This window comes from Danio rerio, chromosome 24 (assembly GCF_049306965.1).
Source record: "Danio rerio strain Tuebingen ecotype United States chromosome 24, GRCz12tu, whole genome shotgun sequence".
NCBI classification, from domain to species: Eukaryota; Metazoa; Chordata; class Actinopteri; order Cypriniformes; family Danionidae; genus Danio; species Danio rerio.
In genome coordinates this window covers 44066492-44089000 of record NC_133199.1, presented here as the reverse complement: position 1 = coordinate 44089000, position 22509 = coordinate 44066492, and the positions used below count along the sequence as shown (strand labels likewise).

General features: G+C 37.0%; 1 protein-coding gene across 6 annotated transcripts in view; it reads right to left on the bottom strand.

Annotated features, from left to right (window-relative positions):
• kcnh2b (potassium voltage-gated channel, subfamily H (eag-related), member 2b) overlaps positions 1-22509 on the bottom strand; it is a 320637-nt gene that overhangs the window by 132438 nt on the left and 165690 nt on the right. For 4 of the 6 annotated variants that reach the window (XM_073941222.1, XM_073941219.1, XM_073941220.1 and 1 more), the window contains 3 exons: positions 14987-15142; positions 10630-11103; positions 7773-7984 (listed from right to left, as the gene is read on the bottom strand). In XM_073941222.1, the coding sequence (XP_073797323.1) occupies positions 7773-7984; positions 10630-11103; positions 14987-15142 (842 nt within the window). Of the gene's footprint in view, positions 1-7772; positions 7985-10629; positions 11104-14986; positions 15143-17254; positions 17487-22509 lie in introns of those variants that run through there. The other 2 variants (XM_073941223.1, XM_073941224.1) reach the window with 1 other exon arrangement.

The following is a 22509-nucleotide window of genomic DNA, read 5'->3' as shown; positions in this document are numbered from 1 at the left end:
ATGCAAACTTTTGACCAATAGTGTACAGTATATCAGCATATGTCAACTCATTTCTGAAATAAACACACACAAACCAACTTAAATATCACAATAATACAGCCGAAATAGTCCTTTGCTTCAATATTAGAGAAGAAATCACACAAACGCACACGTGTAGATGTTATTTTACGCTGTTATATGATAACCTCCGTAAATTAACAGTTGTGTGTATTGTGTTTTTGAAGCTTTTAGCCAGTGGAGTGAGTTTGCTGGATTAGACAGAGGCGAGACTCAACACCAGACTGAACTTTGGACACACACTCTTAAAAAATAAAGACCCTTATAGAAGTAACTTTAAGTCTGAATTTGCAAGAGAATTGAATATATATATACAGTTAGAATTATTAGTATATTTGTCCCCCAATTTCTGTTTAACGGAGAGCAGATTTTTTTTTCAACACGTTTCTGAACATAATAGTTTTAACATATTAATTTCTAATAACTGATTTCTTTTCTCTTTGGCATGATGACAGCACATAATATTAGACTAGATATTCTTCAAGACACTAGTATTCAGCTTAAAGTGACATTTAAAGGCTTCACTAGGGTAATTAGGGTAAAGTTAGGGTATTAGGCAAGTCATTGTATAACAGTGGTTTGTTTTGTAGACAATTCAAAACTAATATTGCTTAAGGAGGCTAATAATTTGGACCTTAAAATGGTGTTTAAACAATTAAAAACAGCTTTATTCTAGCCGAAATAAAACAAATAAGACTTTCTTTAGAAAATAAAATATAATGGGAAATACTGTGAAAAATAATAATTTTAGCGAATAGCAAATAATTTTGACTTCAACTGTACACACTCACCGGCCACTTTATTAGGTACACCTATCCAACTGATTGTTAACGCAATTGTCTAATCAGCCAATCACATGGCAGCAACTCAATGAATTTAGGCATGTAGACATGATCAAGACGATCTGCTGCAGTTCAATGCGAGCATCAGAATGGGGAAGAAAGGGGATTTAAGTGACCGAACATGGCGGATGGGGTACAGCAGCAGAAGAGCACACCGGGTGCCGCTCCTGTCAGCTAAGAACAGGAAACTGAGGCTACAATTCACACAGACTCACCAAAACTGGACAATAGAAGATTGGAGAAACGTTGCTGCTCTGATGAGTCTCCATTTCTGCTGACACATTCGGATGCTCGGCTCACAATTTGGCCTCAACAACATGAAAGCATGGATCATCCTGCCTTGTGTCAGCGGTTCTGGCTGGTGGTGGTGGTGGTGTAATGGTGTGGGGGAGATTTTCTTGGCACACTTTGGGTCCTTTAGAACCAATTGAGCATCAACGCCACAGCCTACCTGAGTATTGCTGCTGACCATGTCCATCCCTTTATGAGCACAGTGTCTCCATCTTCTGATGGCTACTTCCAGCAGGATAACGCAGCATGTCATAAAGCTCAATCATCTCAGACTGGTTTCTTGAACATGACAATGAGTTCACTGTACTCAAATGGCCTCCACAGTCACCAGTTCTCAATCCAATAGAGCACCTTTGGGATGTGGTGGAACGGAAGATTGGCATCATGGATGTGCAGCCGACAAATCTGCAGCAACTGTGTGATGCTATCATGTCAACATGGAGCAAAATCTCTGAGGAATATTTCCAGCCACGAAGGATTAAGGCAGTTAAAGGGGTCCAATCCGGTACTAGTAGGGTGTACCTAATAAAGTGGCCAATGAGTGTGTGTGTGTGTGTGTGTGTGTGTGTATGTATATATATATATATATATATATATATATATATATATATATATATATATATATATATATATATATATATATATATATATATATACATATATATATATATATATATATATACATATATATATATATATACATATATATATATATATATATATATATATATATATATATATATATATATATATATATATATATATATATATATATACGCACACACACAAACACACACACACACATATAAATACACACACAAAAGCTTAGGTCTGTTGGCTTAGGTCTGTCCGACCTTAATTATAAGTAACAGTAATTAAATGGCCTAAAAACAAACAGTAATGCCATACTTTACTTTTGTTCAGCAGTTAAATACAGTTATTAGTTAATTTATATCTTATTACACCCAACACTCCTCATATCACGTCTCCTAGATGTGCATGTCCAAACTTTCAGCAGGTAGATGATGGAGTCAATACACAGTCTGATCCAGCGGACAAAAGCTTAAAGCACAACACACACACACACACACACACATGCACAGTCGCACACAAACTCCTCTCATTAAGACTCACTGCGGCAATCATTAGTGAATTCTTCCTTAATTCCTGCTGTGGACAGATCAGAAACAGGCGCATTATGAGCGTCTGATGGTGACTCGGTTTAAACAGTGCTGAACCGGACAGGAAGTGACACGCTGAATGATCATTGACACACTTACTTCTGACAGCCCAAATCATCTAATGACTCTAATTAAAGCAATCAGATCAGTCACACCACCATACAGCCTACAGTCTGATCCTCACTCCTCATTTCACTGTGCAAAAATGATATCAACCATTTAAAAGATATAAGATGCATACAAGAAATACACCCATGAGGCTAATGATGTTTGTTCCATCAATAAAAATTGAAAACAGTTTTATACAGATTAAAAAAATCCTGTTTAATTCCTCAGTTTAGAGCAGGAGTGCCCAAACTCATTCCTGGAGGGCCGGTGTCCTGTCGATTTTAGCTCCAACTTGCCTCTACCTGCACGGTTGTTTCTAGAAAGCCTAAGAGCTTGATTAACTAGCCCAGGGGTCCGTTCTTCGTACTTGGATTACTCAGTTAGCTGGATTTGGATATTGACGGTTTGACACAATCCAGGATCGTTTCATTCTTCAAAGCTGAAGTTATAATTATTACTAAAATAAATAAAGGTATACATATTAATAAAACTTATGTAATCTGCACCCTCGAAATGAAAGTACAAAGACTGCCACCTGGTGGTGCAAAGAGAAAACTTATTGATATGAACTTTTTAGATCGCTTTAGTACATTTTTTGTATAATAGAAATGCACAATATGTGACTTTTTTTTTAAAGCAATAATACATTTATGCAGTCATAAACATGTTTTGATAGTTATTATGCCAGTGATTTGATGCTTTACAAAAGTTGCAGACGCCTTTACCAATATGAAAATGCTTTTGTAAACATCCAGTTATTCTTTACACCAATTAAAAAACGGCTACTATAATAAAGAAAATCTTCTCTAAATGTGGAACTAAATACACTGATATGCATTGAAATACATGATGAATACTCTTGACACATGAAAGTGTAAAGCCTGCAGCTCACAACAAATGTGGAAAGTTACTGCGTGTCATATTTAACAAGCCGTTTACTGCTAATTTGATGTAATTTTGCTCACATGGATAATTTAATATTAATCAGATGATGTCATTACGCTGCTGTGCCGTCAGCCAATCGTTGCATTGCTGATCATGATTTCGAGGATTGATAGATCTGTCCTTCACAACCCACGCAGCGATCTCAGATCAGTTCATCCAGACATTCTAATCTGATTCCCGAACTTGTTTGAAGAACCAAATTAGCGAGAGATCAGTTATCAAGATTAAAAGATCCGGGATCTGCCAAATCATCTTAGATCTTTTAAGCGAGGTACGAAGAATGGAGGCAAGGTGTGTCTGATTGAGGTTGGAACTAAACTTTGCAGGACACCGGCCCTCCAGGACCGAGTTTGGGCACCCCTGGTTTAGAGTCTTTGAGGCAGGGGTGTACAAACTCGGGCCCCTGTCGATCATCCATTCCACACACCATCCACATTTCTGTCGTATTTAATTTTCTACCTTATTGGAGAAGCAGCAGCAGGTTAATCTCCCACTCATGAGTCTTTCATGCGGAGAAATCTCCTCAGGTCTTTGGATAATTCTGCATTCAGACGTTCAGATGTCCAAACGCGTCTTTACATAAGTTCAATATTGTTGTTGCAGATGAAATATAACACAAATAATGTGATTTAAATATTCTCCAGTGGGCTAGATATTGACTAACAGTCATTCAAACATCTTTACCGAAGCCTCTTTACTTGACGATTGGTCTCACGCGTCCATCATGTTTGTAGTTTATTTACACTCTCACACGCGTTTGTAGTTCTGATCAAATTTGTGTCCAATGCGCAATGTATTGTGGGCAATATCAGCGGTTAGAGTATGGACTCTTCTACACTTACATTTTTACCGGATATAGCAAACCATCCGGGATCTTCTGGCACACTCTTTACAGCATACTATGGTTTGGGACATGCTATTCCTATTTTCAAAAACTATGTAGAATGGATAGTATGTGGATTGGGATGCAGCAAATGTCTTCCTAGGTGTGCTAGAAACTTCCAGGGAAGTGTGTTGAAGGAAGTTGGAGCTAAACTATGCAGAACACTGGCCCTCCAGGACCGAGTATGGACACCCCTGCTTTAAAGCATTTCAATTAACATTTTTTTAAATAATATAAATACACATTAAAATGTTAATAGCATCACAGTTTTTATTGATTTAATTATTAAAGCATTTTAAATAGCATGTATGAATATTTATGCACAACTATTTAATTTAAATGATTCAATGACATTTTTATTAAAGCTAAATAATTTAGCAATTTTGATTTTGCAGTTCCAAGAATATTTTGTATAAAATTATTAAACATTGTCTCAGCTTTAAAGACTTCTGGGTATTTCAAAAACATTTTAAATAATCTGAATATCCATTAAAATGCTATTCACATTATGATTTTGTACTTTAATAATTAATTAAAATTTTTAATTAGTCTATTAATAAATGTAGTTTATTAAAACTATTTAAAAAATTAGAATTTGTTAAATTTGGTCTTTTAAACTTTAATAAATATTTTAATACTTAAGCAATTTTGTATAAAAATTTATAAACATTTTCTGTATTTCAAAAACATTTTAAATAACATAAATAGACATTAAAATGCTATAAACATCAACATCTTTTATGTTAATAGTTCATTAAAAACTTAAATGAGTTTATATATATATATATATATATATATATATATATATATATATATATATATATAATGTAGCTAATTTAAACTAAATCATTTAAATAATTCATTAATTGAGGTTTTTTAGTTTTATTAAATGTATGCCTTTTGTATAAAATGAATCCATATTTTCTCAGTTTAGAGACTTCTCGGTTTTTCATAAACATTTTTAAATAATATAAACAGGCATTAAAATTTTACATCATTATTTTTATGCTAATAATTTATAAACAAAAATTAAAGGAGTTTAAAAATAACAAAAATGTAGTTAATTAAAATTATTTTGGAAATAATTCATCAATTCACCAAACATGGTCATTAAGCTTTATTAAACTTTTCAATAGATATAAAACATTTTCTCAGTGAAGAGACGTCTCGGTATTTCATGAACATTTTTGAATAATATATATAGACATTAACATGTTATTAAAGTCCTCATGTAAATGAGTGTATGAGTGTATGGGTTGCGGCTGGAAGGGCATCCGCTGCATAAAACATATGCTGGATAAGTTGGTGGTTCATTTCGCTGTGGCGACCCCTGATTAATAAAGGGACCAAGCTGAAAAGAAAATGAATGAATGATAAAACTTAAATTATTGATCAATTTAGATGTTGCTGTTCTTCTATCCTTTTGTAGAACATTTATACAAAAAAGAAGAAAAAAAACTGAATTATGCATATAAAATGGTTAACACATAATTAAATTACTATACTAACTACTTAATTGACAACACTTCTACCTACCATAGGACATGCATGGTAAGACCAGGCTTTGTAAGGTGAGCGACATTGCATTGTTCTATTATTCTATTAAGCATATATAATCGTTTTGTTGGATGTAAAAGTGAATTTCAGCTGCAGTTGTGGAACTCTTTTGTGTGTTTTGTGTGTCTTCCACCACTCATCCAGATCATCAGCTTTTTTAAATAGCCTTTTACAAACCAGCAGTGCAATTAAGGGTTAAATGAGCTGGTCAGATGAGCTGATAATCTACTGCCTGAACATGAGCAAACACACACATGATGAGATCTCCTGTATGTAGGACAGCAGGTGCACACACGCACACGTGGGTTCATCTGTCATGATTTCAGTCTTTCTCTTCATTTGATCTGTGTGTGATGAGCAGCAGCACTTGGGCGTCACACTGCTGATATTAAATGAACCCAGTTACATCTGTCTGAGAAACAAATTCAGAAGAAAATGTGAGTCTGTCCTGAAGAGATGATGCCAAATGACCAATCAATGAACTGAATGAATGAAATCTCCAGCTTACATGCAACTGATGCTTTGGATGAAAGCATTAGCTGCACAAAATCTAAGAAACTTCTCCATAGTTGACGATCTTGCCTGTTATTGTATCTTATATGATTCTAGACAAATTTATGAAATAATAACACATGCTAACTCTATAAAAGTTTTTTTTACACCCTTAAAAATCACAGTGAGGTAAAAACTTCCAATCACTAATTCTTAACCAGGATGAATTAAATTGATTTGAAATCATTAAACTGTTCTTAAAATTTGGCTTAAACAAAATCAAATAGGCAGCCACTGATTTGATTGTATTTTATTGAGAATGATGTATTGCATGTATTGTATTTTAAGTGTATAATGTATTATTTTTTACTATTAAATTTGTAACTTCCTGCCCAGGTAGTACAGATATAAATCAGCTTTATAGCTAACTCTGGCACACACACACACATATATATATATATATATATATATATATATATATATATATATATATATATATATATATATATATATATATATATATATATATAAAATAAAAAGACTGGTATTGCTATTAACATGACGTATGCATATAATAAGGTAGAGTATATGTCAAAAACATCAGTGTAATATCAGACAAATATATAACCATAACATACTTTGCGTCACTAAAAGTATTCTTATTATTTCTTTCTTTCTTTCTTTTTGCCACTTTTTGCCAGGCTCGTTGTCTGTGTGGATTCAACGTCTCAGGGGAATTAAAAACATATTGGGTTGTCATAATTATGTTTAGCCCTTTTCATCCTCCGAGCCACGCAGACCGTAACATAATAAATTATGTAAAAATTAATGTTTAGATTAATCAAAGGTATCAAATCACTTTCAGAATCCTCGGAAGTTCTAAACATTTTATTGATGTCTGGGACTCGTCCAGATTTCATTTTGTTTTCTCATAATAATTGTTTGTGTGTAATGTTGAGTGTGTTGTTTTTAAGTAAATACTGCTTTCAAAATATTAATTTTTTAGAGTGTATTTTGTCAATGTCACTTTTCCAAGTCCAAGTTCATCACACACACACACACGCACGCACACACACACACACACACACACACACACACACACACACACTGTCACATCTCTTTAACTTTCTGCAAGCAAACACTGCAACTTCAAAACCAATAAAACACATCCAGCGAGCTCAACTTCCTCAGGTAAACCTTCAAAACGGCTCATTGCATCAGAACAACATCAGCAGCTTCCTTTAAAAACTGTCCTTGAGCAAAAGCGCCTTTTATCCGGGACGCCACAATCTCATGGTAATGCTTCTCTAGCCATCAGAGACAATAAAAGAGATGCATAGAGAAGACAAACAGGTCGATCTGTCTCAATCTCACCCTCAACAACACCACCGTGACTGTAAATCCCATTTAACTTACCTGCGTGACCTTCTCCGTGACGTTGTGTGTGCGGTCGATCAGTTTGCAGGGCGCAATGATGTCCATTTCTCCGGCCGGCAGGGCGATGAGAGGGTCCGGTTTAAAGTCCACAAAGTTGAGTGTGATCTGCGGGATCTTGCTGATGGCGCGGTAACGCATCAGATCCGAATCAGAGGTAGAGTTCAGGATGTTGGACTTGTTGTTCATGGCACCTGCACACACAAAGACATTTCTTTAAAGTCTTCTGTTGAATCACAGATGCTTTTGAAGTTTATGATATCTCTTTTCCCGACATTGATGAGACAATAGCCTCTTTCACACAGTGATACCGGTAAATATCCAGAAAATTTCCGGAACGACTTTAACGGTATATTAAAAAAAGTGCTGTTTACACAGGCGAGGATGTTACAGAATTTTTCCGGAAAAGAGCATTCACACATCCATCGCAAAATGCCGGTAAATTCTGACATCATTAACCAGAAATGACCTCTAAACGGCTGCGCTTGTGTTTGTAAACATTTGACTACATTACAAACTCTTCGGATGGATCAGTATTGAGTACAACTCCAATGAAAACATAGAGAAACACTTTCGCATGTGGAGATGTTCATGATATGTGTGTGTGCTGGCGCTATGGGCACTCACGGGCACACGCAAAGCTTAAAGGTAAACAAACAACGGCTTATCATAAACATGTTATCGATAATTATTTACACAGTTAGCATTAAGAAGGAACATAGAAACGTTATCTGACTAACATCTAGCAGCTAAATGCGTCTGGGAAAATATTCAAAGGCTTTTATTCTCATAAACCGCACGGACGTGAATGCGTCTGACTGTTCTGATTGGCTAAAGCAGACGTCTCACGTCAGCACGTTCTAGAAGTGGCCGCGCTCTTTCCAGCAATCTTCCTTCTGCGTTCACACAGCGCAGCATTCCAGCAAATTACAGGTAATGTTACAACTTCTCTTTCCGGAAAATAGCCAGAACGAATTTACCAGTATTTTCAAAAGGGGCCTGTTCACACATACAACCTTTCCAGAAAATTGCCGGTAATTTTCCGGAAAGGTCTGTATGTGTGAAAGGGGCTAATGTCGATTAAATGTCAAATTGCCACTGACGAGTTTTAGGTATAGTGTATCCGGAAAGTATTGATATCGCTTCACTTTTCCCACATTTGTTTATGTTATAGCCTTATTCCAAAACGGATTAAATTCATTGATTTCCTAAACATTCTACACACAATCCCCCATAATGACAATGTGAGGAAAGAGTTTTGAAATTGTTGCAAATTTATTAAAAATAAAAAAGCTGAGGAATCACATGTACATCAGTATTCACAGCGTTTGGCGTGAAGCTCTACATTTAGCTCAGGTTCATTCTGTCTCCACTGATCATTCTTGAGATGTTTCAGCAGCTTCATTGGAGTTCACCTGTGCTCAACTCAGTTGATTGGACATGATCTGAAAAGGCCTGTCTATATAAGATCCCAGGGTTGACAGTGCATGTCAAAGCACAAACCAAGCGTGAAGACAAAGGAATTGTCTGTAGAACTCTGAGACAGGATTGTCTCGAGGCACAAGGCTGGGGAAGCTTACAGAAACATTTCTGCTGTTTTTAAAGTTCCAATGAGCACAGCGCCCTCCATCATCCGTAAGTGGAAGATGTTTAACCACCAGGACTCTTCCTAGAACTAGCCGGCCATTTAAGCTGAGTGATCGGGGGAGAAGGGCCTTAGTCAGGGAGGTGATCAATAATCTGATGGTCACTCTGTCTGAGCTCCAGCGTTCTTGTGTGGAGAGAGGAGAACTTTACAGAAGGACAACCATCTGTGCAGCAATCCACCAATCCGGCCTGTATGGTAGAGTGGCCAGACGAAAGACACTCCCCACCTGGAATTTGCCAGAAGGCATCTGAAGGACTCTCAGACCATCAGAAACTAAACTTTCTGCTCTGATGAGACTCAAATTGCACTTTTTGAAGTGAACGCCAGGCGTTACGTTTGGAGAAAAGCAGGCAGCGCTCATCACCAGGCTAACAGCATCCCTACAGTGCAGCATGGTGGTGTTGGCATCATGCTGTGGGGATGTGTTTCAGCAGAAGAACTGGAAGACTAGTCAGGATAGAGGGAAAGATGAATGCAGCAATGTACAGAGACATCCTGAATGAAGACCTGCTTCATAGACTTCCATTCATACGCAGGCGAGTGTGTCAGACCGGAAACGCACGTTTGTGCGTCAGGTTTTGTAGTTCACTGCGTTGCAAAGTTTGTAAGCTTGGTGAACTCTGACCTGTGAAATTGCATCACTTGATCAATCAAGGATTAAAACATGACCTCTCTGGACAGGAATTTTAAATATAAACCAATCTGTTGCTCTTTTAAATGTCTAATCATCTTGTTTAATCCTGCCCTTTTCGCAGCGCTGTAAGACAGAATTTCGCACGCTCAAGTGAGACCAGAGCTTTAAACAAGCCTGAATGCCTCATTTAGTATGATCATGTGTGTTTAATTACGGTTCAAGCTAAACTGTGCAGAGCTCCGGCACCTTCAGGAAGTTTGAGTGTGCTAAATTCTGTCGTACAGGCAGGATTAAACAAGATGATTAGACATTGAAGCAAGCGATTGGTCCATATCTGTACAGACAGGTCCTGTTTTATCTTCTAGTGGTCTCATGAAATCACATGATGTGATTTCTCAGGTCAGAGGTCACCAAGTTTGAATTCTGCAATGTGACGACATGCGAAACTTACCGTACAAGCTTGCGTTTCCGGTCCGCCACATATGCATGCTTATAAACGATAGTCTATGGGGCGTATAGTGCAGTGTTAAGTTATTGAGGTCGTGTTTTTTTCTCACCCGTGCTGCAGCTGGTGGGTCGGGTGCGGTGTTTCCTCTCCCACTCCGGCCTCATGGCCTCGATATCGTCCACTGAAGATGCGCGCCGCATGCTGTGAAAGCTCTCCCGCGAGCGGCTGTTGGTCAGGCTGCAGTTGGAGACGGAGGCGTCCGGATTGAGGCGCTGCGGGCGCGGGGACGAATGGCCCAGGGGCAGCGTGCAAGGGTGCGGAGGGGCTGGCGGGGGGGATGCAGCGGCGCTGCCCAGCAGGTTGCGCTGGTCTTCAGGCAGCAGTGCTGATGGCAGGGCAGCAGTGGCGCGGTGTTCGGGCAGAGACAGAAGTTCACCCAGCGCCAGAGACTCGTGGCTCTGTGGACGGGAGCTGCTGGGGAAACTGGCCCCTCGTCCCGCTTCAGGATCCTCCCGCAGAGAAGATTTACTGTTATTTCTGGAGTTCAGAAGGGGGAGGCGTAAGCGGATGCCACGAGCTCGATCTACAACACACACACACACACACACACACACAGAAAATATACAATTCAAATCAACTTGGTGACACTTTAAAATAATGATGCATTAGTTCATGTATTTACGAACATGAACAAACAATTAACAATATATTTAATTACAGTAGTTATTCATATTTGGGTCACACTTTACAATAAGGTTCATTAGCTAATGTTAATTAATGCATTTACTAACATGAACAAACAACGAACAATACATCTACTGTATGTGTTCATGTTAGTTTAGGTTAGTTAATGAAAATACTGTTGTTCATGATTAGTTCATGTTAGTAAATGCATTAACTAATGAACCTTATTGTAAAGGGTTACCCATATTTGTAAACATGAGTTAATGATGTTTAAGTTAAATAACGTTAGCTCATGTTAACTCCATAAACTGTAAAATATGTGGATGTAGTATCCGTGACGTCACCCATAGGTTTCTGAAGATCACAAAAGAAGCCACAAGTAGGCGCGGCCAACCGTCGACATTTTGGTCGCGCGTCATCACACCCACGACGGGATACCAAACAAGGGCAAAGAGGCGGAGAGTGGGCGGAGCTACAGACACCTGCTGGCATTTTGCCTGGACCTGGTTCAGACACACTTTACTTTGGGAGAAACGCTTAATACTTTATCACCTGCGACTCGTTTATATTCTGACCACTTGTGCTTGGTTGTACACTATATCAATAAAGTGTTTAGCCTTTTAAAAACACTGCTGTAATACATTGAGCCACTAAACATTGTTCTTATGACGTTTTTCAACAGGAGGAAAACGCGAATTACTTCCAAACACTTCAGATATAGTCTGTGCTAGTTAATGTAAAACTATTGATGAAATCCAGCATAACACTGTATGACAATGCTTCAGATGACTGATCTAGAGCCTGCAGCTAATCAATTCGTCAGATTCTGGAGTGCATTACAGCTCTAAATATAAATATAAACGATAAATGATCTTAAATAAAACAAATACATGTATAGAGATGGTGTATAAGTATATAACATTACTCACATGGGAAACGGAGGCCACGTGAATGGTTTGTGAGCACAATTAAGTGCACTCAGCATGCCATGCCATCTAATAATTGTAAGAAACACGTCCAAAAGGCAGTTGACTGTGTAAAGCCACATAAAACAACACAGAAATAGGATAAATATGCCGAGTTCAGTGGCTAATCTGCAGAATTCAGCTGAGGTGACGTGACGGCAACCAACGAGACCTAGCTGTCACTCAAGTGGCCACGCCCTTAATTATGCAAACTTAATATAACTTAATATAAAGGAAACGGATGAGTTATAAAAAAATTCACACCCTCACAGTTGTCATGAAGGGTAATATTAGCTGTATTAACAAAAATCTATAGGAAGTAATGAGAGTAGACAAATTAAAAACTTTAAAAAAAAATCATTTATTAATATAATAAAATATATTATTATAATCCACGCTGGAAGTGCTTCTTGTGTGTGCCTGTGTGTTTTGAGGGAGCCTACGTTAAATAATGAACATGACAAAAACTCTCTGCTGACGCACACAGTTAATGTTGATTAACAAAATTGAGTTAAATAATCAAAGCAATGCATCCGAGACCCTTAACAAATTCAAATGTGAAACATCAAACATACATTAAAGACTTTATACAGTCAATCAAATGAACTTGCAACAGATATTTATTTGGGCTCAAACTACAAAACCACATTTAAAACAATTTCAGTGTTAGTCTTGCTTAAGTTGCACACTAGTTTGATCATGTATTAATATCATTATAGCTATATTGTATAAATATTAGAACTATAAGCCTACATGCTGACAACAAAAACAAAACTACAGGATATTACAGGTGATTGTCTTTTGACATAGTGCACCTGAAAAGACATGAATGCCATCCCTTATAGAGCTTGAGAAGCCAACCGTTCTTTAAAGGGCACCTATAGTGACAAATCTACTGTTTGGACAGACATGTGTGTAGGTATAGTGTATAGACAGTCATATTGGGGTGATATAAACACACCCAGTGCTTTTGTTTTAATTTAACAACATAAAAACGGTGGACTAATTGGAGAGGTTTTCAGAGCGACCGCAACTTGACGTAGGAGAAACTTCATGTTTCTGCCGCGCCACAAAGTGTCTGGTGTGTCGTGTTCGCAGCTTCGAGCGGTGCATCCGGTGCTTCAGTCAAAGTTAATTGAGTGTGTGTGTGGTTATTAGTCTCAGTGTACAAGCTCGGCATTTGAAACTAGCACACAGTTGGCTGTAAAACTAAACAGAGACACAAATGATTGTGTACTCTCTGCTTGGTCTGTGTCCGAGTCGTACATGTACGACTGAATGCTGATCCTCTCACCCATGTTGCTTCTCTCTGTCTGCCTGTCTGTTGCAAACTCGGAGCTGGTGAGCTCTTGGCTCCGCCCCCTTGTTACATTCGAAGCCCAAACTAATTTTCATGTGAAGCAACACGCCCCTAAAACAGCGAGCTGTGTACACACCCACAACATGACACTTTTGAAAACATTATAATAAGGTTATACCTATAATAAGGTATAATAAGGTATATAAGTTTGAAAACTTATATAATAAGTTTGTTGAATTGAACCTAAACTGACACTCAGAAGAACCATAATATTAATATTAAATCATAAAAAAGGGGTAAACTATGTGCCCTTTATCATTAGTAAAATAAAAACTTGCAGGTTAAGGATACAGAATAGGAGGAAGCTGCCGCAGGTGCAGATGGAAAGTAAAAATAAAAAGTGTATTTATGTTGGTGCCAGTGGTGTAGTGGTAAGTGCGTCAACACATGCGGGCCTATGCCGATCCTTCCCCTCTCTCTGCTCCCCATGCTTTCCTGTCAATTCTCTACTGTCCTATCAAAATAAATGTGAAAACCCCTAAAAAAAAAAAAAAAAAGTGTATTTATATAGATAGTTGGGTAACTAGATGGAATAGAAAGAGACAGATCGATGTGCAACAGCCGCCAATCCGCTGCGCGCTGCAGACTCAGCCAGTGTGAAAGGCAAACATCTGCGCACTGCTTCTGTTCTCCATAAGCGCTGCGCAAAATAAGAGTTTGTGATCGGGTCAGCCCAATGTAAACAAAAAAACAATGAGCTGTCACATGAGCTGGTCTGTCTGAAAAAAACATCTTACTTTCAGAGCATCTCGGATCACAGCATCGTGAATTATTTCGCCAGAAAAAGGATAGCCTGCTAAGTGTTTTATGGGCGATTAGATCATAAGAAGATGATCAGCCCGGCCCAAAAAGTACATCGGCCCAGAAGGAAACTGCCTGGTCTGCTGGATGACCAGTCCACCCCTGCATGTTAATAATGCATTAGTTCATTAGGTTAATAAATGCTTTAGTTTATTCATACTTAATGTTAGTAAACACAAACTAAAATGGACTGTTATTCTAAAGTGTTACCAAAGACTTCTTAACGTTTGATATTGTGACTTTGATATGCAAGTGATCTCCTCACTAAATATCATTAATATCTGTATCTGTAATTTCAATATAACCAATATATGTTGTTGCTTGGTTGTGTAGTACTGTTGTATTTTGTTTTCTCTGATAATCTTGTAATGTCTTTTTTTCTCTCGTTCTGTTCATGTTTTGTTGTTTTATAGATGTTATGTCAGTTGTGTTTTTTATCGTGTTATTGTTATGTGATTGTGATACATTGTGGGACCCTCTTGAAAATCTTGAGGTTCATCCTCATAATAAAATCAATGTTAATAGTTTAATAGGAATGCAGATATTACTCTATGGGGCAGATTGTGAGCTAGGTTTGTGACATCACAGTTGGGGGACATTGCTTCTGATTTAGATTTATGGGGATCATAAATGAATGACGTATATAAATGACGTACTTGAATGGCGCCACAGCAGAGGCAGCTTGTGATTGAGATCCTGGGGGTCATGTAGCTTATCGTCAGGCATGACCTCGAAATTCAGAATAAACATGATCACTACGCCATCTTCATTCTTTACAGGGACCACGTCCACCAAACACAGGAAACACACACCTGTGAGAAGAAGAAGAAGAAGCAGCAGAGCGTCAGACAAATACACAGATTATACACACATCTTCATCTTTACATGAGGATTTTACCACAGAAAATTCATTAAAAAAACTGCAAAGTCAGTTCCAACATAGCTTTAATAATGCTGTTGTGGCTGTTGAACTCACACAGAGCAGACATTTACTCTTGAAAATCAAACAAATCGAACAAAAAAGAAAATAAAACACTACAATCATGAGGATAACCAATATGAAATTAATTTACCTTAATGATCATTTAGTTACTTGTTGTATTGTGAATGAATCATCAGTGCAAATATAATAAAAATACTAAATTAAGCACTGCGTGCGTAGTTAGAAATAAACTTTACATTATTATTAACAGATGAAAACGAATACTAACGACAACACAAACATAATAACACTAGTAATAATAATAATAATACATATAATTTTAATAGTAAAAATATGAATATTAATATTAATAGTAACGAAGAGGAGGGATATGAACAAAGATACTAATGACAACACAAATAATAGTAATAACATTAGAAATAATAGTAATAATATGTATCATTTTAATAGTAAACATAATATTAATAACTATTATTATTTTTATTCTTAATAATAATGATATTGATGATAATAATAAAATAATATTAATAATAATAATAATAACAATATTAATAATAATAATAATAAAAATAAAAATAATAATGAAATAGAAAACTAATACTAATGACAACACTAATAATAATAACACTAGTAGTAATAATAATACGCATAATTTTTGTAGTAAAAATAATATCAATAACAAGTAATAATAATAATAACTATTGTGATTATTATTATCATAAATAATAATAATAATGATAATAAAGAAGATAATATTGATGATGATAATAATATTATTAATAATAATAATAATAAAAATAATAACGAAGAAGAAAATGTATACTACTACAAAACTAATAATAATAACAACAAAACTAGTAGTGATAATAATACATAATTTTAGTAGTTAAAAATAATATTAATAACTATTATTACTATTAGTAGTAGTATTAGTGGTAGTAGTAGTAGTAATAATAACAACCAATATAACAATAAATAATAATATTTAAATAATAAAAGTAACAAGCAATTCAAACAAAAAAGTAATAATTCATATAGAAATAAAAAAAAATAATACAATTAACATTCATTTATTGATTTTCCTTTGCTTAGTCCCAGATTTATCAGGGGTCCCCACAGCAGAATGAACCGCCAACTACTCTTGCATATGTTTTATGCAGTAGATGCCTATCCAGCGGCAACCCAAGTAGTAGTTGTAGTAGTAGTAGTAATAATAATAATAATAATAATAATAAATAATAATAACAAGATTATTAATAATAATAATAATAATACCTAAAAATTACCTAAAAGTAACAAAATTATTATTAATAATTAAGAAAATAATAAATTAAAGACAGTAAATATACAATAAATCAAATACACACTTACTTAAAAATAGCTAAAAAGTGAAAACTCCCTGTGGAAATGAGGAACTCAAACAAACATTGAATATCAGGATTGTTGTTTGCTCGAACTCAAATAAAGCACATTTCCAGAGCAGATTGCTGAATCATGAGAATCCTCTGCTGGACCAGTTTAGTGAACAACCGTCATCTGCCAGCAAAATTAAGCCTGATTACAAATACTGTGTGTTGTTGTGTGCGGCTGTCTGATATATTAATATACAGAAGCACAAAGATACAACCACAAGATCTGACGAATTTACATCCAAAAACCCAGATATGCTGTAGATATTACAATATAACAAATCATACACATCTAATACTGTCATATTACAGCCAGTAAAATATTAACATCATCACAATATCAGAACCAAACGCAGAACAAAAATATACATATTACACACAGCTTCACATTATTACTGAAGCTGATCATTCACTCATTTATTTCCCTTCAGGCTGAGTCTCTTTATTCATCCGGGATCACTACAGCGGAATGAACTGCCAACTATTCCAGCATATGTTTTACTCCAGCTGCAACCCAGTACTGAACACACACACACACACACACACACACACACACACACACACACGCTTACCTGAATGTGAGAAGTGAATCAGACAGAGCACACAGACACACAGCAGATATTCTCCTCATCAATGAACATAGAGAGAGAGAGACTGACACACACACACACACACACACACACACACACACACACACACACACACACACACGCTCTATAATCCCAGCAGTGTTTGCACCAAAGAAACCACACATGGATTACAGGTCCACTAATGCCATCTGGACATCTGTGAGTGTGTGAGTGTGTGTTTGAGGCACTGTGTGTGAGTGAGAGCGCGTGTGTGTGAGAGTGTGTATATGTGTGTGTGTGTGTGTTTGAGGCGCTGTGTTTGAGTGAGAACGCGTGTGTGTGAGCGTGTATATGTGTGTGTGTGTGTGTGTGTGTGTGCGCGTATGTGTGTTTGTGCATGTGTATTTGTGTGTGTGTTTTTCTGTCGGTAAGAGAATATATGTATATTTGTGTGTGAGTGTGTATTTGTATTTGTGTGAGTGTGTCTGTATTTGTGTTAGTGTGTGTGTGCTCATGCTTGTGTGTAATTGTGCGTGTGTATTGTGTTTATTTGTTGAAATGAGTGTGTCTAAGTGTGTGTGTGGATATAGAGAGTATGTATATGTGTGAGAGTGTGTCTGTAAGTGTGTGTGTGTGCGTATATAGAGAGTGAGTGTATGTGTATGTGTGAGAGTGTGTCTGTAAGTGTGCGTGTGTGCGTATATAGAGTAAGTGTATGTGTATGTGTGAGAGTGTGTCTGTAAGTGTGCGTATATAGAGAGTGAGTGTATGTGTATGTGTGAGAGTGTGTCTGTAAGTGTGCGTGTGTGCGTATATAGAGTAAGTGTATGTGTATGTGTGAGAGTGTGTCTGTAAGTGTGCGTATATAGAGAGTGAGTGTATGTGTATGTGTATGTGTGAGAGTGTGGATATAGAGAGTGAGTGTTTGTGTATGTGTGTGTGTGTGAGAGAGAGAGAAAGACAGAGAGAGACAGAGCGAATATGTGAGTGTGTGTGTGTGTTTCTGTCTGTAAGAGTGTATTTGTGTGTGAGTGTGTATTTGCTTGAATGAGTGTATCTGTAAGTGTGTGTCTGTCTGCAAGTGTGTATGCTCTCATGCTTGTGTGTGAGTGTGTCTGTCTGTCTCATCCAAAAGTCCTCTTCACTATACTGGGGCATCAGGACGCACACAGGTTGAGCGCCCCCTGCTGGCCTCACTAACACCACTTCCGGCAGCAACCTAGCTTTCCCATGTGGTCTCCCATGCAGGCACTGACCAGGCGCAGCCCTGCTTAGCTTCAGTGGGCGACCATGTGAGAGTTGCAGAGAGCTAGCTGCCGGCTATTTGCATATTTCTATCAATATACATGTACAGTACATACACACAGTGGAAAACCCCCACATGAATAGAGATTTACAAACACAGCATTTGTGTGTGAATGAATGATAACTAAAAAGGCGAGGCGAGGCAGTAGCGCAGTGGGTAGCATGTTCGCCTCACAGCAAGAAGGTCGCTGGGTCGCTGGTTCGAACCTCGGCTCAGTTGGTGTTTCTGTGTGGAGTTTGCATGTTCTCCCTGCCATCGCATGGGTTTCCTCCGGGTGCTTCGGTTTCCCCCACAGTCCAAAGACTTGAGGTACAGGTGAATTGGGTAGGCTAAATTGTCCGTAGTGTGTGTGTGGATGTTTCCCAGAGATGGGTTGCGGCTGGAAGGGCATCCGTTGCGTAAAAACTTGCTGGATAAGTTGGCGGTTCATTCCGCTGTGGCGACCCCGGATTAATAAAGGGACTAAGCCGACAAGAAAATGAATGAATGAATAACTAAAAAGTGCCACAGACGTGAGGATGGGGGCTGAAAATACATAATCCCAGCAACAGCATCTAAACACACACACACACGTATATGAACACACACAAACACATAAACACACACACACACACGTACGGATTAAGAGTGGTCAGGGGGAGGATTTGACTTCAATTCATTATGCTTCTGTCCACTTTAAAAGACTAATCCACTACAAGATTCAGAAACCACACACACACACACACACACACACAAACACACTACATCTGTATATTTTCATCATCTACATGTCTGCATGAGTTATATAATCCCAACAAAGTGCTCCGAAACCCAAATCTCGAATGTCCCGACTCAAAAAACAAAACAACAGCAAGCAAAAACTGAAATAAAACAGGAGAGGCATGTGAACGCTCAGAAAAGAAGATGGAAATATTAGTCACTGTGGAGGAAACCAGAGCACCAGGAGGAAACCCACACCAACACGGGGAGAACATGCAAACTCGACACAGAAATGACATCTGATCCAGCTGAGACTCGAACAGCGACCTTCTTGCTGTGAGGCCACAGTGCTAACCACTGAGCCACCGTGCCGACCGTTATGTAAATATTAAACAAATAAAATTAAAACAGATCCAATAATGCAGGAAGATGCACAAAGTCATTGTGAGAAGACAAATGAAAAAGATTGTAGTTTACATTTTTTAGGATTATTTTATGGAACAAATAAAACTAAACATCTCTCAGGATTCACGGGAATGTAGAGCAGTAATGCAAAAAAAATCAATAAAACAAAACATGCTCATTGCAGGACGGCATATCACTGTGGCCTCACAGCAAGAAGGTCACTGGTTCGAGTCCCGGCTGGGCCAGTTGGCATTTCTGTGTGGAGTTTGCATGTTCTGTAAAGTGTGTGTTAATAAACAGTCCACAATTGTTTTTGTTTCACAAAAATCTGTACAGAATGTTTGTGTGTGCCTGTGTGTATGCGCTGGTTAATAAAAAAGTCTGTAAATTAGGTGAGTGTGTGTGCTTGCACGAGTTTGAGGATATGTGTGTGTATCTGTGTGTGTGTGTGTGTGTGTTTGTTAATTTAAAAAAAATCTAACAATGTTTGTTTATGTTCCAGGAAAGCCTGTAAACTGAGTGTGTGTGTGTGTGTGTGTGTGTGTGTGTGTGTGTGTGTGTGTGTGTGTGTGTGTGTTTGTTAATTAAAAAAAAATCTAAAAATGTTTGTTTATGTTCCAGAAAAGCCTGTAAAGTGTATGTGTGTGTGTGTGTGTGTGTGTGTGTGTTAATACAAATGACAATCCAAAAATGTGTTTTAAAAATCTGTAGTGTGTGTGTGTTTGTGTGAGTGTGTGTGTTTGTTTGTTAATACAAATGAAAATCCAAAAAAATATATATTTTTAAATCTGTAGTGTGTGTGTGTGTGTGTGTGTGTGTGTGTGTGTGTTTGTTGATTAAAAAAATCTAAAAATGTTTGTTTATGTTCCAGAAAAGCCTGTAAAGTGTATGTGTGTGTGTGTGTGTGTGTGTGTGTGTTAATACAAATGACAATCCAAAAATGTGTTTTAAAAATCTGTAGTGTGTGTGTGTTTGTGTGAGTGTGTGTGTTTGTTTGTTAATACAAATGAAAATCCAAAAAAATATATATTTTTAAATCTGTAGTGTGTGTGTGTGTGTGTGTGTGTGTGTGTGTGTTTGTTGATTAAAAAAATCTAAAAATGTTTGTTTATGTTCCAGGAAAGCCTGTAAAGTGTGTGTTAATACAAATAAAAAATCCAAAAATGTGTTTTAAAAATCTGTAATGTGTGTATGTTTGTGTGAGTGTGTGTGTGTGTGTGTGTGTGTGTGTGTGTGTGTGTGTTTGTTTGTTAATACAAAAAAAGTCCAAAAATATGTGTTTTAAAAATCTGTAGTGTGTGTGTGTGTGTGTGTGTGTGTGTGTGTGTGTGTGTGCGTGTGCTTGTTAACAAAAAAGAACATCCAAAATAGGGCGACGCAGTGCAGTTGTGGTGACACGGTGGCGCAGTAGGTAGTGCTGTCGCCTCACAGCAAGAAGGTCGCTGGTTCGAGCCTCAGCTGGGTCAGTTGGCGTTTCTGTGTGGAGTTTGCATGCTCTCCCTGTGTTCGTGTGGGTACATAAAAAATGAATTAAACTCTCTGGTCTCAATTCATCAGCCAATCAGATCATAAAGGCGTTTTCAAGCCCGTCACCTAGATTATTCCAAGCAGTATATTTTCAGTCAGTAGGCTGAGTGTAGGATGAAGGATTTGCGCTGTTTGATCTGTAGTGAGACATGAGATCTGCATCTTCCTCACACCTGATGATCTGTGGAGATCTGTGTAATCCACACACGTCTCACTGAAGATTACAGAGGATTTCAAAGCGGATCACACTGACCTGCTGCGGCCTCAGATTCACTGCTTCAACAATCAGATCCGCCATCACTGATAACTAAGAGTCAATTGTTTTGGTGACACTATGGCGCAGTTGGTTGCACGTTCGCCTTACAACAAGAAAATCGCTGCTTCAAGCCTCGGCTTGGTCAGTTGGCATTTCTGTGTGGAGTTTGCATGTTCTCCCCGTGTTCGCATAGGTTTCCTCCTGGTGCTCTGGTTTCCCCCACAGGTCCAAAGACTTGAGGTTTGGTAAATTGGGTATGCTAAAGTTGAACGTAGTGTATGAGTGCGTGAGTGAATGAGTGTGTATGGATATTTCTCAGTAATAGGTTTTGGCTGGAAGGGCATTCACTGCGTAAAACATATGCTGGATTAGTTGGCGGTTCATTCTGCTGTGGCAACCCCAGGTTAATAAAGGGACTAAGCTGAAAAGAAAATCAATGAATAAATGAATGAATAAATGTTATATGCTTTGGATTGAAAAAATAAAGCATAAAAATAAAGCATATAAAATCAAATAACAGCTTAATTTTAAAAAACTTAAAAATTTAAATGTAGTTTTATCAATTAACTGAAACACAAACATGTATAAAAGAAAAATGTTAATGCATTTAAAAATTACATAATAAATATAACATAAAAGCAGAAAAAAAATGTACATTTAAATTTAAATTTTAAATAAAATAAAAAAGACAGTAAATAAATAAATAAATTAAATGGATGAAAATGAAATAACTAAAGAAATAAAATAAACTGTGTTAAAAACTCAAATTTTGACTTAAAAATGAATTTAAATAACAAATTTGGTAAATAAAAACTGGAAAAGTAATTAAACATGGAAACAAACATTTAAAAATACTTAATAATACTTAATAATTAAAAGCTGAAATGTTGTCCTGGAATTATCTAAAAATAAATATTTGGTTTGAAATACTGACATTCTTAAAAATAAAAAAAAACTTAATTAATAAATTAATTAACTAATAAACTATACAATAAAATAATAGAACATTTTCCATTTCTATAAAAAAATGAATGAATTAATAAACTAATTAATAAACTGGAAAGT